This window comes from Ascaphus truei, chromosome 3 (assembly GCF_040206685.1).
Source record: "Ascaphus truei isolate aAscTru1 chromosome 3, aAscTru1.hap1, whole genome shotgun sequence".
Taxonomy (NCBI): Eukaryota; Metazoa; Chordata; class Amphibia; order Anura; family Ascaphidae; genus Ascaphus; species Ascaphus truei.
In genome coordinates this window covers 325,128,910-325,149,808 of record NC_134485.1, presented here as the reverse complement: position 1 = coordinate 325,149,808, position 20,899 = coordinate 325,128,910, and the positions used below count along the sequence as shown (strand labels likewise).

General features: G+C 46.6%; 2 protein-coding genes across 3 annotated transcripts in view; both read right to left on the bottom strand.

The window, feature by feature from the left end:
- The window catches only part of ANKRD52 (ankyrin repeat domain 52), a 57,521-nt gene extending 46,995 nt beyond the window's left edge, over positions 1 to 10,526 (bottom strand). For both annotated transcript variants that reach the window (XM_075591304.1, XM_075591305.1), the window contains exons 1-4: positions 10,347 to 10,526; positions 4,003 to 4,086; positions 2,784 to 2,862; positions 589 to 659 (exon numbers count right to left, since the gene is read on the bottom strand). In XM_075591304.1, coding sequence (XP_075447419.1) covers positions 589 to 659; positions 2,784 to 2,862; positions 4,003 to 4,086; positions 10,347 to 10,373 — 261 coding nt within the window. In that variant the 5' untranslated portion in view covers positions 10,374 to 10,526. The remainder of the gene's footprint in view (positions 1 to 588; positions 660 to 2,783; positions 2,863 to 4,002; positions 4,087 to 10,346) is intronic.
- Positions 10,527 to 12,720: 2,194 nt separating this feature from the next.
- UQCC3 (ubiquinol-cytochrome c reductase complex assembly factor 3) lies at positions 12,721 to 14,869 on the bottom strand. The gene is made up of 2 exons (XM_075591303.1): positions 14,583 to 14,869; positions 12,721 to 13,765 (listed from the first exon to the last, which is right to left on the bottom strand). Exons 1-2 carry the CDS (start codon positions 14,700 to 14,702, stop codon positions 13,637 to 13,639), a joined length of 249 nt encoding a protein of 82 aa, XP_075447418.1. The 5' UTR covers positions 14,703 to 14,869; the 3' UTR covers positions 12,721 to 13,636.
- Positions 14,870 to 20,899: the final 6,030 nt, after the last annotated feature.

The window sequence follows — 20,899 nt, the reverse complement described above, 5'->3', positions numbered from 1 at the left end:
TGGAGCAGAAATTGGTGCGGGTCGGTACTGGAGGACCGGCAGAGTTCCAATCCGGTAAATGTAGAATATGTTAGGATGGATTGCGTCTTTAACAATGATTCTTTTTGCATTGACCTATGCAGGTCACTAGGTGTTTAATGTTAGAGCTCCTTATTAAATAGGGTCTTGTAAAGGAGCATAACCACAGTTTAAAAAAATGCACTCGGCCACTAAACTGGGATGAGTGTAAAATGGTGTTTTAGAGAAGGAGGGAGGGAGGGGGCGGTTGTGTGAGCGCAGATACTCAAGTGACCTAGCCCAAACTCCCTTATATTCTGTGCCGTTTGAAAAACATGCTTTCACGAGCGCAATCCCTGCTTGTTTCATACAAAAAAACAAGTGTGTGGGGGAGTGAGGAGTGGAGTGAACACTTTCTTTCTCATGGGGGCCACAATGGGGATTTGTGGGCAATCAAGTGTTACTCAACCTCTATCCCACTTTCTCCCTCTGGCAGCCATGGGGTTAACTACATGAAGCTCTCAGACTGGTGTCTATCGTCCCGGGACGTGCAGCAGAAGGGAGAGACGAGCAGATTAGAAGGTAAATTACCTCGTTGCGTGCTGCCACAGCCCGGTGTAAGGGAGTAAGCCAGACCGAATCTTTTGCGTTTACATTAGCACCTAAAGAAATAAAAGGAACAAATCACTTAGAATATACCCGCGACACATACCAAGTTACAGAAATGGAAACATTAATATGCTACGCCAAAAATATTGTTTTCTTTGAATGCAAGAGATATTTACTATTAAAAAAAGGCATTTTTGCCTTGTGTCACAAGAGTGATGTTTAGGACCTGGCTAAGTATTGATTCAATGAGTCGGGAGGTATGGGACGCAGTTTAAGGCCACGTCCATAGTGTGTGCGACCGGGCGAACAGGCCGCACCTCTATGAGCCTGGCCATAGAGCACACAATGAAGCGTGACGGCGCAGCAGCGTTTTCAGCAGACAAGAGACTTTGTTTTTATCGCGCGACTGCCGGGTCACGTGAGCGGTTCAGCCAATGAGGGCGAACGAGTCTCGTGACGTCCCTGCCACGCCTCCCCGTTGCTGTGGCTCTCAGGCCACAGATCGCTCGGCTGACAGGCGCTCCCACTATATCCGAGGCCTTAAGCAGCGTAGAGCCAGGACACATCCAGACTAGATTTCTGGAGACGTCTGTGCACACTAGAGGAAGTTGAAGCCTACCAAATGTGTACGGTTGTATATTTGAGGCCCCTTTCCCAGGAGCACAATTAAATATACCAATATATAATACTGTGGGTTCGGGTTGAGCTTTCAAGATTTAAAATTCACAATTGTTTGGAGGTATGTGGGTCCTTCTCTTAGCTTAAACTTACCCATCCCACCACACACACAGCGAGATTAAGTTTGGGAACGCAGAGAGCCACGCAGACAGGCAGAGAGCCACGCAGGCAGCCACGCAGACAGGCAGGCAGAGAGCCACGCAGGCAGGCAGGCAGAGAGCCACGCAGACAGGCAGAGAGCCACACAGACAGGCAGGCAGGCAGAGGGCCACACAGACAGGCAGGCAGAGAGCCACACAGACAGGCAGGCAGAGAGCCACACAGACAGACAGGCAGGCAGGCAGAGAGCCACACAGACAGACAGGCAGAGAGCCACACAGACAGGCAGGCAGGCAGAGAGCCACACAGACAGACAGGCAGGCAGGCAGAGAGCCACACAGACAGACAGGCAGGCAGGCAGAGAGCCACACAGACAGGCAGGCAGGCAGGCAGAGAGCCACACAGGCAGGCAGGCAGGCAGAGAGCCACACAGACAGGCAGGCAGGCAGGCAGAGAGCCACACAGACAGGCAGGCAGGCAGAGAGCCACACAGACAGGCAGGCAGGCAGAGAGCCACACAGACAGGCAGGCAGGCAGAGAGCCACACAGACAGGCAGGCAGAGAGCCACACAGACAGGCAGGCAGGCAGAGAGCCACACAGACAGGCAGGCAGGCAGAGAGCCACACAGACAGGCAGGCAGGCAGAGAGCCACACAGACAGGCAGGCAGAGAGCCACACAGACAGGCAGGCAGGCAGGCAGAGAGCCACACAGACAGGCAGGCAGGCAGGCAGAGAGCCACACAGACAAGCAGGCAGGCAGAGAGCCACACAGACAGGCAGGCAGGCAGAGAGCCACACAGACAGGCAGGCAGGCAGAGAGCCACACAGACAGGCAGGCAGGCAGAGAGCCACACAGACAGGCAGGCAGGCAGAGAGCCACACAGACAGGCAGGCAGGCAGGCAGAGAGCCACACAGACAGGCAGGCAGGCAGAGAGCCACACAGACAGGCAGGCAGGCAGAGAGCCACACAGACAGGCAGGCAGAGAGCCACACAGACAGGCAGGCAGAGAGCCACACAGACAGGCAGGCAGAGAGCCACACAGACAGGCAGGCAGAGAGTCACACAGACAGGCAGGCAGAGAGCCACACAGACAGGCAGGCAGAGAGCCACACAGACAGGCAGGCAGAGAGCCACACAGACAGGCAGGCAGAGAGCCACACAGACAGGCAGGGAGCCACACAGACAGGCAGGCAGAGAGCCACCCTTCTGCTGCTGTATGGCAGACTGCAGAGAGTAGTGTGGGCTTATGGAAGCTCTGTGACAGAGGCTTTCACATGCTGCAGATTCAAGGAATCCTCCCCCTGGTAATCTTATATCCCCCTGCAATGCCCGGTGCCTCCTAACCCACCTCCTCAGGCATACAAAGTAGTAACAAGGGCAACATCCTAAGTCTTTACCGGACTGTATTAATAGTTCAATAACTGGGATGTCTCCTATGTAGGCAGCAGCATGCAGGGGAGAGCGTCTCTCTTGGTCCTGTTAAGGGAGGAAAGGGAAACCATTGATTATTATTTAAAAAAAACATTTTTTAACAAATCAGGACGTGCAATGTTTATCTACAGCCACGTGCATCAATTTTCCCTTTGGTGCTAGTGTGACAGAACTTAAAATCAGAGAGCCACGGTATATATAAAATTGGCATTTACACACACACAGTAGAAGTATCAACGTTATTCCAAGTCTACCACAACCTCTATACGCAACATAGAGCACTAAATGATGGGAGTCATTCTGGTCTCACCATGACTGACCCGACTATTAGAAAGAAAACAATTACATGAGTCAATTATGTGTACACCCTGAGGAGTGAGCACTGTTGTGAATCTGAACTTCAGAAAGGACGGTCCATAAAATAGACTTGTTAGTGTGTGTGGCTCTTATTTAAACAAGCTTGATATACACAGATAAATGTTATTACGGGTCCTTCTCCCCATACTGTGATTTGCAAGAGCTTCCCTCCCTTCACTAGGATGATGCATATAACAGCTATTCTCTTAAAACGGAGCATTGGCTTTGCCATTTTTTTGTTTTAATAAACTGTAGAAGTTCCTATCCATTAAGACAGACAATGTAATTATCCAAGATGCCGATCGATCCGTTCTCTTGTGATCGATCGGCTAAGATTCCGCTTCCAGGACACCCAACATGGCTGCCTATCTGAAAAGAGGAAGTGCTGTGCCTTTCTTAAACGGGTTTTAAATGGATCTCAAACAACTGGCAGTTCCCATGATTTGGGTGGGGTTCCTCAAATCCCTGAATTGGTCGCCTCGAATCTTAAGATTGACCGACATGCTGCTTTCAGATAGTGGTCCATTAGGTTTGATAAATATGCAATGTGCATTTATTAATAGATTAATAATCCCAGTATGTATGATGGTCCTTCAAACATATCTGAACAGGAAAAGCTTGCGGGAGCCTAATTGAACTCCCGGTACTTCCGTAGTTGATACATCTGTGCTGAAGGGAACAAACTGCAGTGCTTGGCCCTACAAATGTGAAGGCATTAACACACAGAACCGTCTCTCCGCTCCATTTTAGCCCCAGCTCTGACTATGGATATTAGCAGAAAACCCAAACTGAGGTAGGGCAAAACCCATGCGATAGGGCAAGACTCACCAACACGTTGACATTTTCCTTCTGGTTCAACGATGACTGTACTTCCTCTACGTTGCGGTTGAATATTGCTTGGACCAGTGGAGGCTGGTGAGGGAGAAGTGGAGAGAGAAACTTGGCATCAGGTAACCAGCTACTGAAACCAAGACCCATCAGGAAATACCCCACCATGTGCCACGGAGATATTAAAGTGCTCTTAAAACAGGCGTTAAGTGTTGTATTCTCTGTCACATCACAGTAAATAAGATCCGGTCTCTTGACTTAGAAATTTAGCTCAGCTGATCAAACTTTATTTGGTACCAAAATCAGTGTGTTCCTCACAGAAATCCCTCCAACATGACCAACTTTCATGCAGTTATTTTTTTTAAAAAGGCTTTAAAAATGTGCTGAAAAATCAGTGGATATGGCAGGCATGGGGGGTGGGGGGGCCATGTTAAAATGAATAAGTAAAGAGAGTGACACTGTGCTCATTTGCATGTCATTACCCAGAAAGCCTGGCTGCAGTGGAAGCATTGTAATCCAAGCGATAAACAAGGAAAGACAGAAAGACAGGGCTGCAGACCTGTCTCATGCAAATGTACCCTCAAGTGGTCTTTTTATTTACTGCCCGGTGAAGGGTTTGTGTCACTTTTTAATGTCTAAATAGGCTTTAAAAGCGCGTGCACCTGACCTGCGAGATAATTGGCACAAAGGAAGATACCACAACACTAGAACCCAGACGTTTCAAACATGATGGAGAAACGAAAATAAGCTAAAATAAGGGACAAGGCAAATACACTGCTTTCCACACTTGTGGACATATTAGTGATATGGTTACACAAATACATCCTTATTTTCCCCTCACTTGCAACGGTTCCTTATCTGGCCAAAACCTGTTCTCTAACCTTGCATACCCAAGTATCACAAATACTACCACATTACACCCCCACAAGATTTGATACCTGTAATTAAACATGTTTCTTTATAGGGTCAGCCACACACACACACCTTAGTCTGACCTCAATGATGATCTCTGAAGCGTTTGGCTTGAAATAAAAAAATTAAAAAAAAAAAAAAAAAAACACCACAACGTGAGAGGTAGTGTATTTTCCACACTCCACACAATCTCTTAAAAGCGTAAACAAGCTCAAAACCAAGCTACAAAAAAAAAACAGCAGAATGACAGAAGCGGTTAAATGCACAAAATTATATTTGTGTATTTTCACCAGAAATAAACGAATCAATACTACACTAGTTTCATTATTCCAGGATCACGGCTCAATATGTAGCGGTCCACAAGTGAAACACTACTGGATATTTTCACTATAGAATACATGGCTGGGATTAGAAAGGCCTTCAACTCCACCAGATACAATGTAAATAACGTCTATAAATCATTATTTGGATGAGCACTCTGTGGTTCCCAACTGTAGATCTCAAACTCTCCCTCAGTCAGGTTTTAAATGATTTCTCTGCGTCAGCACAAATAACAGTCACCAACAGCCCTGGACTGAGCCATCTGTGCTGAAGCAGGGGTATCCTTAACCCGACCTGTTTGGAGTTCTTGAACACTGGAGTTGGGAACCACTGCTCTATCTAGTCCCCAAATACAAGCCACAAACACAAGGGGGAAATGGGGGGCAGCAGCATGTCACAATAACGAAATATATAACAAATGATTTATTGAAAAGTGTACCTCATTCCAACGCTTCAAAATCAAGGACAGGTAATTCCTTGTATGTGTTAAAGGAAAAATACTAGCTGCATGATAAAGAGCAACCTCACAAGTATCTTTCCGAGCAAGAAATCAGATTTTTGCTAGTTTGCAAGGACCAGCAATTTTACATTTTCCTGGCAGAAATAGCAGCACAGGAATCAGCGGCATGGTATTACCAACTCTGTGTAACCCCACACCTTTTACTTGCAATAGCACAAATTACAGACTGTGTTCTAGGTGCCAGCACAAGAAAAGTACTCACAAGTACAATAATTGTATCCATAGCTCCAACAATGTATGCAGCGCTGCACATAGCATAATAGAGGCACAAGGAGTCCCTGTCCCATACAGATCACAATCTAAGCGTTGGCTGGTGCCAGAGACAGGATAAAATGATTTGCCTAAGGCCTGGGACAAAGTGGGATGAGCATTGCTGAGCCGTGCTGAGCAGATGCACTCACCCCCTGCATCTGTCATCAGCACGGCTTTAGCAGCCGCTTCCGCATGCGTGCGGAGGCTCAGAAAATTTGCCGAAACAGGCAAGTTTAAAATTTGCCGCTCGGGGAAGCGGAGGAGCGGTCACGTGACCGCTCACATCCAATGGGAGCGAGGGACTAGCCCCGCCTCTCGCCCCCAGAGCGCGCTCACTGCCTCGTCTGCCAGGACAGAAAAAAGCTCCATCTTGAGCAGGCAAGGCAGAGCAGGAGCGCTGATCAGCGCGGCCCGAGGCACCATGCCCGCGGCCTTAGATCACAAGGAGAGCGCACACACCGGGATTTCAACCGCATTAAGCAACATTAGAGAACGTTTTTCCTCCTGCCAAGTTACACCAGCTCTTGCAGGAGTTGGGCAAGTTGGCTCTCAACACACAATGGCACTTATCAACATTTACATCCTACCTTGCACTATACATGTACTGTGAAACATCTTAGCCCAAGAAATCAGCATTAAAGGAGCCAACGTTAAGTGTATTAAACCAACAGTAAATAACTAAAATGCTCTATGGTACCAACCCTGTTCATTTATTTAACTGTACTTGTAACCATGTATTATTTGTTTTACTCTGTGTCCAGGACATACTTGAAAATGAGAGGTAACTCTCAATGTATTACTTCCTGGTAAAATATTTTATAAATAAATAATAAAAAAAAAAAAATAACCTGGTTCAGAAATACCTTCTCCCGATTGCCTTGCACAATGCCAGCTCACGCTGCTCTATTCCAAATTACTACAGATTCCCTCATTTGCAACACACACACACACACACACACTTTTTTTAATTATAGAACATTTCAGTGGTAACTAAATGCTTAGCGGTTTTTGTGATCTCTACCTAATCTCTTAGAAGATGGAGAACATTGCATCTACAAGGAAACCATTTGTTAGTTGGCCAACCAAAATGGGCTCCATGAGTCTCATGCACAAACCCCTGCCTGAGAGGAACAGGTTTCTTACAGGACGTAATGCACGCAGCTCATGGAACATCTGTCTGGTCCAGAGTTTTTCAACCAGTGTTCCTAGGAACCCTTGCGTTCCCCGGGCATCCCTATAGGGTTCCCTACAATTTTTAAATGACCAGAAAATGGCATCAAATACAGACGAATTTACAATGCATCTGATCACGGAGTTCCTATTAGGCTACACTTATAGTGACGGCGACATGACGGTCGCTGGAAAATCAAATAGAGATGACTTCCAGCGATCGCGACCAATTCGTCGCTCCGCGCTTACTATAAACGCACGCGACATCGGCAATGCATTTGTTTTGCCGCGACGTTGCATCGCCAGCACTATAAGCGCAGCCTTAGAGGGGGTTGCGAGTTCCTCAAAATTCAAACAAAAAGTTGGAACCACTGGTCTGTATAGTTATTTTTACAGATTTCTATGTTGGTGTTATTCTTGTAAATATTTGTATTTTTGCCAACGTTGCAGTGTGCAGACTAGACGATTTCCCTATTTTTGGTTGACCGTTCATGGAGATTTTTTTGGAGGGCCTATCATTTGGGGACGTGTGCGCACCTCTGTTACTTTCATTATTTACATTTTGCTCACTATGCCGTGCGCTCTTGTTTGCCATTATTATGCCATCAAAAGCAGAATACATGCTATATGATGGATCCCTGTTAGAAGTAGGAGAGGGTACTTTTGATGTGGAAGGAGAAGGCAGGCGGTTGCTTATTACAGACATCACACAATCAGGTGAGACTGAAGTAAAAACCCTGCCAAGATTAAGGATTACAATATTTACAAACTATTATTTAAAGCAGCACTAACTATGGTGTCTCCTGGAGCTTTCAACAATATAATAATAATTTAATTTTTTTTTTTAAAAACATGCACACCATTTTCAGTTCCAGAAACCCCTCCCTCTGGGTTTACCAGATATTTACAGCTATGTGGCCATCTTTGCTGCACTACCTGGGGAAACAAAATGGCCACCGAGGTGCACGCCAATAGGAAGCCGTAATGGATGACAGTCTTCCTTTTGCATGACAGCAGGTATCATCTTTAAAGAAACCCGTAAGTATCTCAGATACCAGGGGCTCACCAACAAGGGGAGCCTCTTACTTCAAATACTCTTGCAAGATTGCCTCTTCAACAATACTTATAGGTATCTGGTCTGGAAAAAGGCATGTTTACTGCTACGGTTTAATCTTGGGGAGTGTGGGACTGTACTTTAGTATTTACTTCCCACGTTCACAGGCTCCCATAAAACAGGAGTCAGAATTGCAGTGGGTTTGCACTTGCTGCTGTGACAGCAGACTGATGGATTCAACTAGATGGGAACAGAAGAAATGGTGGTGTAACCTCCTGCAGGGCCTCACTGTATAAATACCACCACACAGCACTGACTAAAGGGGCATAAAGAACTAAATTGTTAAACGGTTAATGGTTTTCAGGGCAAAAGAGCATGGTGGTGTGATTTAAAATGAAATATCAGTACGTATGGCCGAAACCAAAATACAGGTATATTATGCAAGTACAGGAGAAACACACATACTGTACAGTCTATTATAGAGCATTATATAAAACATGCAAATGTTGCCAGTGTAATCTCTTGCTGCAACACCACATCTTTTATTTATCTGAACACAAAGGAAAGATGTGGTCTCTTATTCGGATATTACAAATTGCATTTCTTGTGGCCTCTGAATCAGGGAGTGTTTCTCAAACAGGCGTTTTCTATTACCCTGTCCTCAGCACAGAGCCCATAAAGATTAGGGATGGGGTGAGCAGGCTGTGCAACCGCTGACATGAGGGAACAACCAGAAGAAATGAGAACACCCCCAGAGTCGCAACTGACCATGTTTAAAAACTAATGTTAAAAAATAAAAAATTGACTTAAAAGGCATCGGATTTTGGTAAAACGAGCATCACCCAGATGTAACCAATTGAACAGGTCACGGCCTCTCTTGGCATTTGATATGTCTTCAATTTTTATTGCAACTGGGTCAGCGTTAAAAAAACAGTAAAGAGAAAGTAGCTGCCAATCTAACACTTTGGTCTTAGGAGGAATTGCCCCTTTAAAGTATAACAAAGTCTGCTAGCTACCGTCACGTGTGGGTTTAGTGATGAGCAGCGCTATAATCCATCCTAGGAAGTAGGAATGTTATACCCCACAGTAGACATGAGGGGGGGGGGTTGCTGGGAAAGGATGACTTGGTAGAAGCACCTACACCACAATGCACTTGCAAGGGATCCGATCTGCTCTGCAATGTATTGCTGTCCCTCTCTGGCAGGGAACGGGTTAACAAAGTGTCACAAGCTGTTGCATCAAATTCCTGCTGCAATGGGCAGACCACAGAAAGGAAATTGCGTTCATGGCCCGGCACTGCAAATCGCTACAGATACCGGACTCTCCAGTCGCAGCCTTTGCCTTTGCACGGGAACGCCGAGCTTTTGGCAAATCGCACGGTTACGGTTAAACGCCTCTGCGGAGAACTCGCCGCGATGGGATAGAGGCCCTTAACCTCCTGGTTGACAGAAGGGCCTGCAAACACATTGCAACGCATTGGCAGCTAAAGGGTTAAAAGCAGCAAGAGTGCTGGTGCAGGAGAGCGATGTTTCCGGGGGGAGGGGTGGGGGCAGAGCATCACATAACCAGCCTGCGAGCAAGAGGGGCCAGGGAGGGGGTCCCCAGGCCAAAACCACCGCATACGTGCAGGGAAATCAGCCTGTGGTGGGCACCTGGCAAGGCCAGTGATGGGAGAGGGTCATACCCAGCCCAGGTGCACAGGGGACCCCAGGGGACAAGGCCAGTGATGGGAGAGGAGGTGGGGCGGGTCATACCCAGCCCAGGTGCACAGGGGACCCCACAGGACAAGGCCCAGTCATGGAGGAAGAGCCAGGCACAAGCCCCTCCGTGCCAGGCTGCGGGTAGCGAGACCGCACACGGGTTACCAGTGCAGAGAGGGGGGCGTGTAATCCCGGGCAGGAGCTCTGGTCTGAGATAAGCTGCTCCCTGGGCGGGAAAACCACGTGCGGGGGGGAGAGAGCAGGTTACAGACTCAGGCTTTGCAGGGAGGCCGCACTCCCCGCTCCCGCCGGCGCAGCACACCTTCCCCCAGTCAGGTCGGGCCTCTGTGGCCCGAGGCGCAGCTAGGCCGCAAATCCCCGGGCTGGAGTACAGGGAGCGGGGGGCGCGCGTCACCTGGTCAGTAATGCTGAGGATCCCCATGTCCTGCAGTTAGTCAGCATGGAGCTCCCGTCATGAGGCTCGGGCTCTCCGCGGGACGGGCGGGCTGCGGGAGGCGGCGGCTGCTGCTGCTGCGGACGCTCGGTCTCCGCCGCGTCTCCTCGATCCTTTTCTTATTGCTGCGGGAAGCCAGGGCCCGCCTACCCGGCAGCGGACACAGCGCCACCAGGGGGAGGCAGAGAGAAGTGCAGGATAGGGGGGGATACAGCGCCACCAGGGGGAGGCAGAGAGAAGTGCAGGAGGGGGGATACAGCGCCACCAGGGGGAGGCAGAGAGAAGTGCAGAAGAGGGACACAGAGCCACCAGGGGGAGGCAGAGAGAAGTGCAGGAGAGGGGGGGATACAGCGCCACCAGGGGGAGGCAGAGAGAAGTGCAGGATAGGGGGGATACAGCGCCACCAGGGGGAAGCAGAGAGAAGTGCAGGAGAGGGGGGATACAGCGCCACCAGGGGGAAGCAGGGAGAAGTGCAGGAGAGGGGGATACAGCGCCACCAGGGTGAAGCAGAGAGAAGTGCAGGAGCGGGGGATACAGCGCCACCAGGGGGAGGCAGAGAGAAGTGCAGGAGAGGGGGACACAGCGCCACCAGGGGGAGGCAGAGAGAAGTGCAGGAGAGGGGGATACAGTGCCACCAGGGGGAGGCAGAGAGAAGTGCAGGAGAGGGGGGATACAGCGCCACCAGGGGGAGGCAGAGAGAAGTGCAGCAGAGGGGGGGATACAGCAACACGATGGGGAGGCAGAGAGAAGTGCAGGAGAGGGGGGGATACAGCAACACGAGGGGGAGGCAGAGAGAAGTGCAGGAGAGGGGGGGGATACAGCACCACGAGGGGGAGGCAGAGGGAAGTGCAGGTGAGAGACACAGCACCACCAGGGGGAAGCAGGGAGAAGTGCAGGAGGGGGGATACAGCACCACCAGGGGGAGGCAGAGAGAAGTGCGGGAGGGGGGATACAGCGCCACCAGGGGGAGGCAGAGAAGTGCAGGATAGGGGGGATACAGCATGGACTTCTAGTTAAGTGACTTTCTACACAATTGACACATATTTTCATTTTATTGTTTCTTGATGATTGTTTTTTATGCTGGTTTATTGCGAATCTTAGTCATTCATATGCATCATCTTGCTTTATTTTAGTGCCTGTTTATGTGATTTATATTTGCACTATTTTAGTACCTGGTTATTACATTTATATTTGCACTATTTTAGATTTATACACTTGAGATCACATTTACTATTTTAATTTATAGACCCGATTGAGCGCACTTAGAACACATTTTCACCCTTGTGTAACATGCCTATTTGTGTCTGACCCTCACCACTCTATTTTCTTTCTGTAAAAAAAAATGACTTAACAATAAGGTATTGCAGTCTCATGCTGAGTAACCCCAAGCTGCGGACAAGAATGTACAGTACAAGCCCTTTCACTAATTCTTAACTTAAAAGGAGTTTGCTTGGATCAAGTTGAGCTGAGATACAATATACAAAGATTATCTTCTCAAAGTCATCACTGTAGCTTTTGTTCCAACTCAATGTGGTCAACTAAAACAAGCAGCAAGCCCTGGGAGGCATGCCAGGGAGACGCATAACTAACCCCTTACTGATTTCTCAGGTAATGATGTCAACCATGAAGGACCAAATCCAGTGAGATTGTAGGGTTCTAAACCAAAAAAAATGCAATTTTAATTGGGGGGTTTATCAGTAAGAGTCCATTGACTTTTATGAGACTGTTTGTACTAAAAAAAATCTATATGATTCACTGAAAATCAGTGAGATTTGAGAGCTGTGTACAGTTTGTGTTAAACATAGGAGAGCTCTTCTAGACGTGGAGAATTCATCAGTAATGATGTTTGATCCTTAGCGTTGCCTCTCAGAAGACCATATAGAGATCTTCTTCTCTCAGGCCCTCTGTCTGCTTCCCTAATTGGACTTTCTCTTTTGATTCTCTTTCAGCCGAATGTATGTCCTAACTAAAATTTTCTTAATCACGCATCCACGTAAAACTTGCTATAGCATTTATAACATGTGTTTTCTATTTTATGTCCAATAGCTGTGTAAAATTAGGCTTTGTAGCCCAAACGACAAAATTGCTCACAAACTAAACACTGCATCCTGCTTTTGTTAGGTGCTCGTACCAAACTGAGGAAAATATGTTGTGGTGAATTAATGGTTGCAGTGATCTGGAATTTTTAACCAGTTATTTTAGGAAATCGCTATTTTTACTACTGCAGAGTTCTTAAGGATATAAAGTATGTCTAAATTTAGCATAGGTTGAACTTGATGGACGTATATCTTTTTTTCAACCTCATCTAGTATGCAACTCCACATAGAAGCATCAGCACTTGAATACACTATTTATTGGTGCATTTACATTGTAAAATGAGGGTCTAATACAATCAATTGTTGATTCCTTCCACCTGCTGAGAAAATAATGTTTTTACATACATATTTTTTGTATATGCTTTTCTAAAGTTTGTAATTAAATGGTAATCAGTGTGTGGGAAACGGGTTTCTTCTTTGTGTCTACCTTTTATTATACCAAACACAGTTACAGTATTTACATTTCTAATGGTCCAAAAAAAAGCTTCTTAGACCTCATAAAGCTCTTCTCTTTTAATATGGCGAAACGTGCTTTGGCCCTTATTCTGTAGTGTGAGTAGCGCAAATCTGGTGCTATCCCATTTAAAAGACCCACTGACTTCAATTTGGCTTTCATGCGATAATGCCGGATCGATGCTATTCACACTTTACAAAATAAGGGTGTACGTGCCTTACTAAGTATGCAAATATAGATACTGCCCACCATTACAAGCCATAGATTATTCACATTACCACGTTAGCTCTACTGCCTTGTCACTAAAACAGATGTACTGTGTGATACAGCCACAGAAACCTCGTTAATAAACCCCATGAGTCAGCAATGACTGAAAACTTGCAGTTTAAGTGTGAATACTTCCTGATTTAGCTACAGTACACATACTGCCCTGTGATCTTTGTCTCTGCTGTACCCCACAGTGAGTGCAGCTATGAAACTGTGTGCCACATATATGCTGATCCTGTATAATCTCCCTCTCAAATAGGACACATTGTTGCAGTACGCCAAACAGTGTATTGGTCTTTAAACTAAATAGTCAACTCCGGTGTCCTTGAATTCAGCCAACCATATGATGGCAACTTTCTTCTGAGTTACATATGAAGAAGGTATTGATAGCCTGCAGGTTTATGGTAGTGAATGGGGAAACCTCAGTGTGGGCTTCATGAGCTCCACCGGGGGTTGTGAGCCACATTCTTGTTTGTCTCAGCAGCCTCTTTGATGACCTTCATAACCAACTCATTGCGTCTGCGCACCTCGGCCATCTTGGCTGGATTTGCTTCTGGGAAATGCTGCGGGGGGGGAAACACAATGTTGTTAAACAGATTTACTAATTAGCGCAATCAGGTAAAGGGAATGGAGACAGAGACAAAACTGCCTCCGCTGCTTAGTAAATGTAGCAGTGAGGTACATTACAGTAAGTGTATGTCTGTAGCATTTAACTGGGTCGACGTGAAATGTTTTAGTTCTACATCTGTGAAAGATACTTGTAAAGTCTCAGACTCATGTACAACATCTTTCGTCAAACAAATTCGATCACGACAAAGAGGTAGACTAAACACAATCTGTACATGTTATTTTAACCGAGTTCAGTAAAACTGCATTTTTAACATTTATTCTCAATGACCAAAAGACACAAATAAATGAGGAGAGCTCGGGATCAAAAATGATGTGCATTGACATTTTTGTAAGGTGCGAGACTCCTTTAAAGTCTCTGAGACCAGTAAAGATATAAATGAGATAACCAGTAACACCCGCTACAAATGAGTGACACTTCACATGCCTGTGTCACCACTTCATGGCAGAGTATTGTGTTACGTTTCGAAGTGTGATGGGACTAGAAGGGTAAAAAGCACCACTACTTGTCTTTATTTACCAACTTATATGGCCCCTTTCTTTTTAAATAATGGGGGGATATATTTGAGACAGTCTCTCTCCCCTCCCTATCCTTCCAATAATGCCCATAAAGAGTTACTGCCCCAAAGTGTAATAAATGTAGCTCTCTTATTAAAGCCACTATTGTTTATGACACACGGGTGCTAACGTTACAGGGTATGCAGACAGTGCAAGCTGGGCCCTGTTGGCCTGTGGTGCGAGGCCCTGGCCTACCATCCCCATCTCCTTCCGGCGCTGCTCTCCCGGTGCCACCAGTACCCACAGGATACCCCCGACCCCGGTGAAAGCCCCGAGCAGTAATGTCGCCTTCACTATGCGGCCCACCGTCTCCATGACGACCAGTGTAGAACGTCTCGCTTAGCTACCAGCGAGAGTAGGGGGGCAGATTGTCCCTTCAAGTATCAACGAGAGGAGGAGTGCGGGCAGTGCGTCCAATTGGCTCGGATATCTGAGCAAGGGCGCAGACTGACGAGAGGAAAGCAGGGCTAGAGCGGCTTCCAGGCGACAAACAAGAGGAAAGCAGGGCTAGAGCGGCTTCCGGGTGACGAAGGAGAGGAAAGCAGGGCTAGAGCGGCTTCCGGGTGACAAACGAGAGGGAAGTTAGACCACAGCCTCCAGTGGAGGAGCGAGGGAAATGTATTGTGTGATGCAGTCATCCAAGTGGCTTACATAAAAATAGTGATATCTGTGCCACTTCAAAGGTTTCCCATTGAGGAGGACCTCCTCTGACCATGCTGTTTAGAAAACATGTATACACTATTTCCGCTTTTGAAGGCTGAAAGGGAGAAGGGGTTCCTAAAATTCACCAATTTATTTCTACATATAGTAGAACCATACTTGTATTTAAAAAATAAATAAAGCGGGGTGGTACTGTGGGATGGTAAATAAGGCCTCGGCCAGGGTGACGCTGGGTGGGCGCGCTCACGCTGGCCGCTATGAAACACATTGAGGCAATGTGTGTGGCCAGCGTGAGCGAGCGCCTTCTCGGCGCTTAGCTGCTTGCAGAGCAAGCACATTTTAATCTGTCGTCCACAAGCGCGTCACGTGAGCGATTCGCCCAATGAGGGTGAACCAGCTCCGTGACGTCATGGCCGTGCCCCCCGAATCGCCCCACCTCCTGTGCGCGCACCTAGCCGGCCACAAATCTCCCGGCCGAGCAGGGAGCGTAACGTGACCGCGCATGAGCGCCAGCTCGCTCCCTGCCTGGCCGCAGCCTAAGGAGGTAGAGCCACCTGTGCGCCCTGATGCTATCACACGTCAGGCCCCTTTGGTTTTGCTTGTGGGTGCCCTGCAGGCCGGTCCGGCGGTTTCCTCCTCTCCAGCCAACAAAATCACCACAAAACTAGTTGATTGTGGAATAACACAAAGCTGTTATTTCTGCACCAGTGACACCCTCATTTTCTCCTATATCAGACATACCAATCCTCACTGGTTATTATGGAATAAAAATGTATCTAAGATGGAGAACTCAAAACTATGTGAATAAGTGTGTTAAATAATCACAATACATACAGTTCAGCTACAGGCGCTTAACAACAAGCTAATATGAATGTATAAATGTCCTTGAGTTGGCCCCTAAGGGGTTAAATACAACCGTAGAGTCCAGAAACAGTCCAAAAAACAAAGTTCCAGGAAGGTGCCATTCCCTCAGTTGGAAGTGCTAACCCAGCACTTCAATGATAACTAAATAGGATGAGAAGAACAGAAAGCGCACACTTCTTTGTGCAATAAGGTTTTTACTAGATTAATGTGACAAACAAACAAAGAGTGTATTACCCCTATTTGTTTGTTTGTCTCATTAATCTAGTAAAAACGTTATTGCACCAAGAAGTGTGCGCTTTCTGTTCTTCTCATCCTTTTTGGTTATTATGGAGTCAGTCACATTTATTTTTGGCATCAGCCGTGCAATATAATTCAGTGGTACCTCGATGATTAAAGTATTTTTTTTAATTAAAATGTTATGTTATATTCCTGAACTTTCAAATCTCACTGATTTGGGTCCTTAGAGGTTAAAATCTCTGCTTTCTGTTCTCCAGGAATGAGGTGTTTTTTGCCTCTCTGGCTAATGAATCTGCAGCAGATTTAAGTTATTTTTCTGAGAAACAAAAATAATAATAATAATAAATATAATAAGAAAAAAAGGAATGGCACTTTTTTAATGTGATACGTGGGTACAAAATGTGACATTTCGATAGCCAAAGAGGTGTTAATAACAGATGTCGAACAAATAAGAATTCAACATTTACATAATGCAATGACTATAAGCTTGATAAAGAGGCGTTACGTTGAAACTTACCTTTTTTTCTTTGCTGATTATAAAAAAAACATTTTCTTTATGTAGCTTTTGGAGAACTTGTATTTTGTGGAGTGTGTTTTTGTATATGATTTTAATTCTTCTTTTTATGACTGGGTTCTTTATTGTATTTAATATTTATGTTGGAATCATAGATTATCATCTCAATTTATAGAAGCACATCTTCTTTTTTTAAATAAATATACAAGGAAGTAAAAGTCATCATATGTCCATGTTTTCAAGTTGATACTTTTTTTTATCATTATTACTTTTATGATATAACTTTTCCTTTCTAATGCTGATCACATAGTTAATTGTGGAATCCGATAGTTTTTATGAGGACATTTAAAAATAGCTGCTCTTGTTTGTTCTGTGAGAGATGATTTATAACTCTGTTTATAACCTGCAACTTTGGAATTGCTATTGATCTTAAGTTTCCCACCACAAAATACCCCTGATTACATCACATACTACATTATGAATGTATGTAGTTTTGAAATTTGGGTACTATTCTTTACATTCGTACATGTGGGGCTCATTAATGATTGATATCATTATGAATTTCCTCCTTACAAATCTATTCATTGATAGCGGTATCATAGGAATGATTATAGGGGTTTTGTGTGTGCTTATGGCAAAGCTGTTTTTTTCCCCATTCTACCATATAAAGTTAGAATTTTTGGAAAAAGTGGCAATGGATGTATTTTTGTTTGTTTTTTTTGCCATTCACATACTTAAAGCTGCAAAACATGTGAAATCTTGTGTTGTTGTTGTTTTTTTTGTTTTTTTAATAAATCAGTTTGGTAGTATTAGATATTAGTGACTTCTTGTTATTGCTTTTATTCAACTCTTAATGCCATTTGTAATGAGTTTAAAGCATCCTTTGATTTCTATAGCAAGTTTTAACCCACCTCCCAAGCAATGCAAGATATTTGCAACACTTTTCTTCTTGTGATATTTTGTTGCAAATGTTCCCAGCAGTTTGATCTGAAAACTGTAACAATTGATAATGTTATCTTAGCGTAACTTAGCAGCTACAGTGTATCCTTAGGCCCGTACTATAGTGGGCACGCGCGCGCCTGTGCGAACGCTCGTGCTCATAACGCACACTTTTTGTGTGTACGGTCCGTGCTGCTATGAGCGACAGGCTTGGAAGGGTACTGTGTGTGTTTGTCACTGGGAAGCACTGTGTGTGTGTGTGTGTCACTTGGAAGCTGTCAGTGTGTGTGTGTGTCACTGGGTAACTGTGTGAGTCACTTTGAAGTGGTCTGTGTGTTTGTGTGTCACTGGGGAAGCGGTGTGTGTGTATATATGTGTGTGTGTATATATTATATAATATTTTAAACATTAAAAAAAAGACTTGTGAGAATAAATTATTTATTAACATTGTGCAATATTTGATAAATATATATATACACATACACACATACATTGCAGACTGAGCGGTAGCGGCGCGAATACATAGTTTTCGGAGTCTTCCCCCCTATCGCCCGGCTCCCCCCCGCCCCACGTTAATGATAAAACGATAACCGTCCCTTAGCTTCTTAGCAAATTACCACACGACAAGACATAATTTTGGCATTGTCCCGTACCACCATCTTGTATTAGAGAAGGCTATTGATAAGCCCCGTAGAGACAAGTAGCCAACAGCACCTGGCGGCTGGGAGTAGAATTGTAATCAAGATGAGTGTGGCATTTTTGCATGATTAGTGGTCCTAGGAATGCTTAGATATATGATCAGAAAAGGCTGGGGTGCTCCAATATAAACTAGTAGATATCTTCCAAGCAATCTTCTAGAGAAGAATATATGCAAACGTGATAAACGTGATACGGCCATGAAATAAAATACTGGCCCGGTAAAGGTACTGCAGCTCAACCCGAGGAGGTTCGTCCCACGATCCTCAAATGGTACAGTGAATGGAGTATGGGAGCGCAAAATGGTGAAGAAAACACAGATGGCACACAACACAGTATACATTAATGCCACATCACACAGTGCAACGGACTCTTCAGCACTGGATGATTAGAGGGAACTACAAATATAATAGAATAAAGACTCACACGGCCCTGTGTAAGCCTGTGCCCCAAAGAAGGTATCTTTCACTGGTTCTAGCGTTCCCGTCCCTCTGTATGTGGGTGGACCCTCGTGGTGAAGTGGATGCCCGTATGGATGACAAATATCCAGATAATACGATTAAAACAGGGTATTTATTAGATAAAATGTAAGTTCTACAGAGGACTTACATGTAAAAAGAAAACAGTGGGTGCTCCTGGCTGCTCCGGGCTGCGTCTCACTTAGGCTCCTCTGATAGCCGCGTCCGGTGTGCAGTACTGGAGTGTAGTAATGACGGAACACTACGGAAGCCGGCAGGAGTCACAAAGGTACACGTTACCCGAACAACGCGTTTCGCTTCTCCCGATGCTTCGTCAGGTTCTAACCTATTTTAAAATAATTTCCAGTTCAGTAACGTGCCTCGGTCATTTGCCTGTTACAGGATCAGGAAGTCTTAGTTTGTGTAACGGGTGCTCGCCACAAACAGGACAGGACCGCGAGGCCGAGGTGGGGATTTGTAAACACCGACCTGTAGCCGAGAGGCCACTTCAGGTGTGCAGGTTCGTTGTCGTGTAGCCGAGTCAGGGTTGGAGAGGTAAGGTTAGTAAATATACTCACCGTGATCAAGGGTAGGAGACTGGAGGATAGTTGAGATCACTTAGCCGAGGTCGAGAGTAGTAGAAAGTAGAGTGGTAGGTATCCAAGCCGAGGTCGAGGGTTACAGAGGTCCGGGGAGTAGAGATCCGTGGTCACGGTAACTGGAACATAAGACAATGTAAAGCAAGGCAAGACCAGCACGGCAAGCAGAAGCCGATTTGCAGAAGGAATCAGTGAGCATTTAAAGGGCAGGTAGCCAAACGGATGAGAGGCTGCAAGGCTGAAGGTGATGATTGTCTTTAATTGACTAGCCAATCCGAGGAAAGGCTGCACGGCTGAAGTTAATGATTACAGATCAGACCACTGGGTCGTCGCTGGGCGGAGTCTGCACAGCAGCTGTTGATGAGGCACCAGCTGTTCCGAAGATAGAGTTGACACAAAGGTGGGTCCTGTGCCTGACCCTGACATCTCAGGGGCGGAGCCTGCGCCAGATCCTGACATCACATGGAATATCACGGGGCGGAGCCTGCGCCCGATCCTGACATCACATGGAATATCACGGGGCGGAGCCTGCGCCAGATCCTGACATCACATGGAATATCACGGGGCGGAGCCTGCGCCCGATCCTGACATCACATGGAATATCACGGGGCGGAGCCTGCGCCAGATCCTGACATCACATGGAATATCACGGGACGGAGCCTGCGTCAGATCCTGACATCACATGGAATATCACGGGGCGGAGCCTGCGCCAGATCCTGACATCACATGGAATATCACGGGGCGGAGCCTGCGCCAGATCCTGACATCACATGGAATATCACGGGGCGGAGCCTGCGCCAGATCCTGACATCACATGGAATATCACGAGGCGGAGCCTGCGCCCGATCCTGACATCACATGGAATACCACGGGGCGGAGCCTGCGCCAGATCCTGAGATCACATGGAATATCACGGGGCGGAGCCTGCGCCAGATCCTGACATCACATGGAATATCACGGGGCGGAGCCTGCGCCAGATCCTGACATCACATGGAATATCACGGGACGGAGCCTGCGCCAGATCCTGACATCACATGGAATATCACGGGACGGAGCCTGCGCCAGATCCTGACATCACATGGAATATCACGGGGCGGAGCCTGCGCCAGATCCTGACATCACATGGAATATCACGGGGCGGAGCCTGCGCCAGATCCTGACATCACATGGAATATCACGGGGCGGAGCCTGCGCCAGATCCTGACATCACATGGAATATCACGGGGCGGAGCCTGCGCCAGATCCTGACATCACATGGAATATCACGGGGCGGAGCCTGCGCCAGATCCTGACATCACATGGAATATCACGGGGCGGAGCCTGCGCCAGATCCTGACATCACATGGAATATCACGGGGCGGAGCCTGCGCCCGATCCTGACATCACATGGAATATCACGGGGGCGGAGCCTGCGCCAGATCCTGACATCACATGGAATATCACGGGGCGGAGCCTGCGCCAGATCCTGACATCACATGGAATATCACGGGGCGGAGCCTGCGCCAGATCCTGACATCACATGGAATATCACGGGGCGGAGCCTGC